The sequence below is a fragment of the Cebus imitator genome, unplaced genomic scaffold, assembly GCF_001604975.1.
Source record: "Cebus imitator isolate Cc_AM_T3 unplaced genomic scaffold, Cebus_imitator-1.0 Scaffold78, whole genome shotgun sequence".
NCBI lineage: Eukaryota > Metazoa > Chordata > Mammalia > Primates > Cebidae > Cebus > Cebus imitator.
Genome location: NW_016107393.1, coordinates 5,002,422 through 5,007,440, shown reverse-complemented (window position 1 = coordinate 5,007,440; position 5,019 = coordinate 5,002,422). Strand labels below are relative to the sequence as shown.

At 44.1% G+C, this 5,019-nt stretch overlaps 1 protein-coding gene across 1 annotated transcript; it reads left to right on the top strand.

Moving 5' to 3' along the window:
• Window positions 1-293: 293 nt before the first annotated feature.
• Window positions 294-4,655, top strand: NEUROD1 (neuronal differentiation 1). The gene is made up of 2 exons (XM_017532755.2): window positions 294-735; window positions 2,284-4,655. The coding sequence occupies exon 2, from the start codon at window positions 2,295-2,297 to the stop codon at window positions 3,363-3,365; it is 1,071 nt and encodes a 356-aa protein (XP_017388244.1). The 5' UTR covers window positions 294-735; window positions 2,284-2,294; the 3' UTR covers window positions 3,366-4,655.
• Window positions 4,656-5,019: the final 364 nt, after the last annotated feature.

Here is a 5,019-nt window from a genome sequence, read left to right as displayed (position 1 = left end):
GCAGGGAGTCACGCTGCTCTGATTGCCAGTGCCAAGGCAAGGAATCGAAAGGAGCGAGGGCTCTTCACTGCGTGCCTCAGTCTCCCCGCTTCTGGCTCTTTCACCTCTGTCCTACTTCCGGCGCGAAAGCAGGCCACTCGTTTTGACCTAGACCTAGTCAACATTAGCTTTTCCCTTCCTTCCTTCAAATCCCCTCCCCCCTTTATCCCGGGTCCCTTCTGCCGCCCGAAAGGGTTAATCTCTCCTGCGGGTAAAAACAGGTCCTCGGAGTCTCTAACTGGCGACAGATGGGCCACTTTCTTCTGGCCACAAAGGGGCCGGAATGGAGCGCTCCGCGGCATACAAATAGGCAGGTCACGTGGTTCTAGGCTCTTGGCTGGACTGGGAAGACCATATGGCGCATGCCGGGGAGGAAGGAGAAGGGGCGGGGGTAGGGGTGGAGGGTGAGGGGAGCGGTTGTCGGAGCAGGGCGGGAGGAGAGCAAGGCGTGGGGAGAAGTAGGGAGGAGGGGAGAACCAGGAGTGCACAGCCTGGACGCGTGCGCAGGCGCGAGGCGCAGAGACCTGCTAGCCGCTCAGCTCGCGGCCCCGCCCGCGCTTAGCATCACTAACTGGGCTATATAACCTGAGCGCCCGCGCGGCCAAGACACGAGGAATTCGCCCACGCAGAAGGCACGGCGTCCGGAGGCCCCAGGGTTATGAGACTATCACCGCTCAGGACCTACTAACAACAAAGGTAATTACAATTCTTTCATTTTTTTGCTCTAGAATAGAAGCAGTAACTGAAGACTGATGCACCTACATATTCTGTATGTGTGCGTTTGCAAGCGTGTGTATATGTGAGACCAGCATCTCTCTCCATAATTGCCCATAACTACTCACACAAATGAGTAATGTCACTAAAGTACCCCCTGCAGGCTTTCTAATTTAAAATTTAAAAATTTGGGTTTCTTTTGTGAATAGCATAGGAGCTTCTTGGATTTTTTTAATAAAAGAATACACGGTAACCATGATTAGCTGCTAGTGCTGATTTTAAAGTCTCAAAAGCAATAATGACTTCACTTTCTCACTTCTTACAGTAAGAAAAAAAGCTGTTATCTTTCTATATAGTGTGCATGTATTTTATGCACATTGGGAGTGTCAATCTGTGTTTTCAGTGAACGAAAGGGACATGGATACCTTGAGTATTCACACTATGGAAAATAAATCAGATTCAGAGATAGTTTAGTTGAGAGTGGGGGAAAGTGGAGAAAGGGAGAGGGACTCACTTCTGCTACCTGTTACCGCTCCAGAGGCGGCCAAGTCCCCAGCAGCCACTACTGGAGTCAGAAATTCAGTTGTTTTACTAAAGCCTTTTTATTTTCCTTATCAGAAGCGGCAACTTCGCGTTGCCAATCGCTGACCATTATAATTACTAAATCTTTTAAAGGGAGGTTTGAGGCGAACTTTGAAAAGCCCCAATAAAGAACGGGCGGCCCTTTCAATGGGCTGTTTATTAGAGAGGAGCCTTCCGCACCTGATCCCCGGCGCGTGGGAGAGCGCTCTGTGCTGTGCCCCCAGCCCTGGCCCTGTACGGAGAGCTTTTGTACAAGGTGGAAATTTAGCGGCAGGCCAGAGATGGAAGGCAAGAAAAGAATGGCGAAGGTGGGGTGGAAGATCCTGTCTACTTTTGTTGCCAAATGTTACACTGATGGTGAAACAATTTGGTGGAAACTATTTTTCCTCCTTTCTGCATTTGCTCTTCAGTACCCGTAAGTATAATCTTCTTAAAAATCGCTGCCAGTGTTAGTAAATTACGCAATGGCTCTTCAACTTAAATCGCTAAGTACCTAGAAGCCAGGATAGAAATGGAAGCAGAATGTGTGATTTTTTCAACTCACTTTTTGGTGGAGTTGCGAGCAACTTTGAACACATTCGTATAAACATGAAGTCGCTGAAATATACAGTCATTTCCACACACATTATCCGGTTGGGCAACCACCATAAACACATTTAAGTTAATCACTAGGATACATACACATATGCGTGAGTGGTGTACACATATACATATTCACTGCCCTCCCCCAGTCCTGTCCTCACTCCTACGTACCAGCGGGGCACACGCAAGCGCCATTATAAAACACTGCATTTAACTTTTTCTCAGAGGCATTCACTTTGTAATGAGCAGGTATTTTTCACATGCATTTGTAGAGGTTCAGTGGGTGGAAGCTGAAGGCGTATCTGGCTTTTGAATATAGCGTTTTTCTTCTTTTCTTTCTGTTTGCCTCTCTCCTGTTGAATGTAGGAAACAGAAACATGACCAAATCGTACAGCGAGAGTGGGCTGATGGGTGAGCCTCAGCCCCAAGGTCCTCCAAGCTGGACAGACGAGTGTCTCAGTTCTCAAGACGAGGAGCACGAGGCAGACAAGAAGGAGGACGACCTTGAAGCCATGAACGCAGAGGAGGACTCACTGAGGAATGGGGGAGAGGAGGAGGACGAAGACGAGGACCTGGAAGAGGAGGAAGAAGAGGAAGAGGAGGATGACGATCAAAAGCCCAAGAGACGCGGCCCCAAAAAGAAGAAGATGACCAAGGCTCGCCTGGAGCGTTTTAAACTGAGACGCATGAAGGCTAACGCCCGGGAGCGGAACCGCATGCACGGGCTGAACGCGGCGCTAGACAACCTGCGAAAGGTGGTACCTTGCTATTCTAAGACGCAGAAGCTGTCCAAAATTGAGACTCTGCGCTTGGCCAAGAACTACATCTGGGCTCTGTCAGAGATCCTGCGCTCAGGCAAAAGCCCAGACCTGGTCTCCTTCGTTCAGACGCTTTGCAAGGGCTTATCCCAACCCACCACCAACCTGGTTGCGGGCTGCCTGCAACTCAATCCTCGGACTTTTCTGCCTGAGCAGAACCAGGACATGCCCCCGCACCTGCCGACGGCCAGCGCTTCCTTCCCTGTACACCCCTACTCCTACCAGTCTCCTGGGCTGCCCAGTCCACCCTACGGTACCATGGACAGCTCCCATGTCTTCCACGTCAAGCCGCCGCCGCACGCCTACAGCGCAGCGCTGGAGCCCTTCTTTGAAAGCCCTCTGACTGATTGCACCAGCCCTTCCTTTGACGGACCCCTCAGCCCGCCGCTTAGCATCAATGGCAACTTCTCTTTCAAACACGAACCGTCCGCGGAGTTTGAGAAAAATTATGCCTTTACCATGCACTATCCTGCAGCGACCCTGGCAGGGGCCCAAAGCCACGGATCAATCTTCTCGGGCACCGCTGCCCCTCGCTGCGAGATACCCATAGACAATATTATGTCCTTCGATAGCCATTCACATCATGAGCGAGTCATGAGTGCCCAGCTCAATGCCATCTTTCACGATTAGAGGCACGCCAGTGTCACCATTTCCGGGAAACGAACCCACTGTGCTTACAGTGACTGTCGTGTTTACAAAAGGCAGCCCTTTGGGTACTACTGCTGCAAAGTGCAAATACTCCAAGCTTCAAGTGATATATGTATTTATTGTCATTACTGCCTTTGGAAGAAACAGGGGATCAAAGTTCCTGTTCACCTTATGTATTATTTTCTATAGCTCTTCTATTATAAAAAAGTAATACAGTAAAGTTAAAAAAAAATGCACCACGAATTTGGTGTAGCTGTATTCAGATCGTATTAATTATCTGATCGGGATAACAAAATCACAAGCAATAATTAGGATCTATGCAATTTTTAAACTAGTAATGGGCCAATTAAAATATATATAAATATATATTTTTCAACCAGCATTTTACTACTTGTTACCTTTCCCATGCTGAATTATTTTGTTGTGATTTTGTACAGAATTTTTAATGACTTTTTATAATGTGGATTTCCTATTTTAAAACCATGCAGCTTCATCAATTTTTATACATATCAGAAAAGTAGAATTATATCTAATTTATACAAAATAATTTAACTAATTTAAACCAGCAGAAAAGTGCTTAGAAAGTTATCGTGTTGCCTTAGCACTTCTTTCCTCTCTAATTGTAAAAACAAATTGCACAATTTGAGCAATTCATTTCACTTTAAAATCGTTCCCTCGCTCTAAAATAAAAACCAGAATCATAACTTTCAAGAGAACAAAAAATTAAGAGATGCATTCCCTATCAAAACATATCAGTTCAACACATTACTTGCACAAGCTTGTATGTACATATTATAAATGCCAACATACCCTTCTTTAAATCAAAAGCTGCTTGACTATCACATACAATTTGCACTGTTACTTTTTAGTCTTTTACTCCTTTGCATTCCATGATTTTACAGAGAATCTGAAGCTATTGGTGTTTCCAGAAACTATAAATGCATGATTTTATACATAGTCACAAAAATGGTGGTTTGTCATATATTCATGTAATAAATCTGAGCCTAAACCTAATCAGATGGTTAATGTTGGGATTTATATCTATTGTAGTCAATTAGTACAGTAGCTTAAATACATTCAAACAATTTAATTCATAATTAGAACAATAGCTATTGCATGTAAAATGCAGTCCAGAATAAGTGCTGTTTGAGATGTGATGCTGGTACCACTGGAATCGATCTGTACTGTAATTTTGTTTGTAATCCTGTATATTATGGTGTAATGCACAATTTAGAAAACATTCATCCAGTTGCAATAAAGTAGTATTGAAAGAGTAATTGTTGCATTTCTTCTTAAAGGGATTTTGTTTTTATTTTCGGGGAAAATAGTTGCTTTTTTGCTGAGTTAAAAAATACTAAACACTGTATGTAGAATAAAAGCAAAGAAAAAAGTTTACCTTGGCTTATGGTCTTTCTGTCTATCTTGCCTAGGGAGTCACCAGCTCTTTGTAGATAATGAAAAGACCTAACTAATATTTCATTATTTAGAATATGAGATTGGACGCGGTACAAACAGTGTGTTTTTTCTTTGTTTTAAGTGGCTTAGCCTTTAGGTTTTTTATTCATATTTTTAAAAATTTATTCTATTTCTTTTTTTAAAAAAAGGTCGATTTTGTTAATTATTGACAAGACATAAA

Excerpts from the sequence above, each read along its gene's own strand:
- NEUROD1 (XM_017532755.2), top strand. The coding sequence starts at position 2,295 with ATGACCAAATCGTACAGCGAGAGTGGGCTGATGGGTGAGCCTCAGCCC.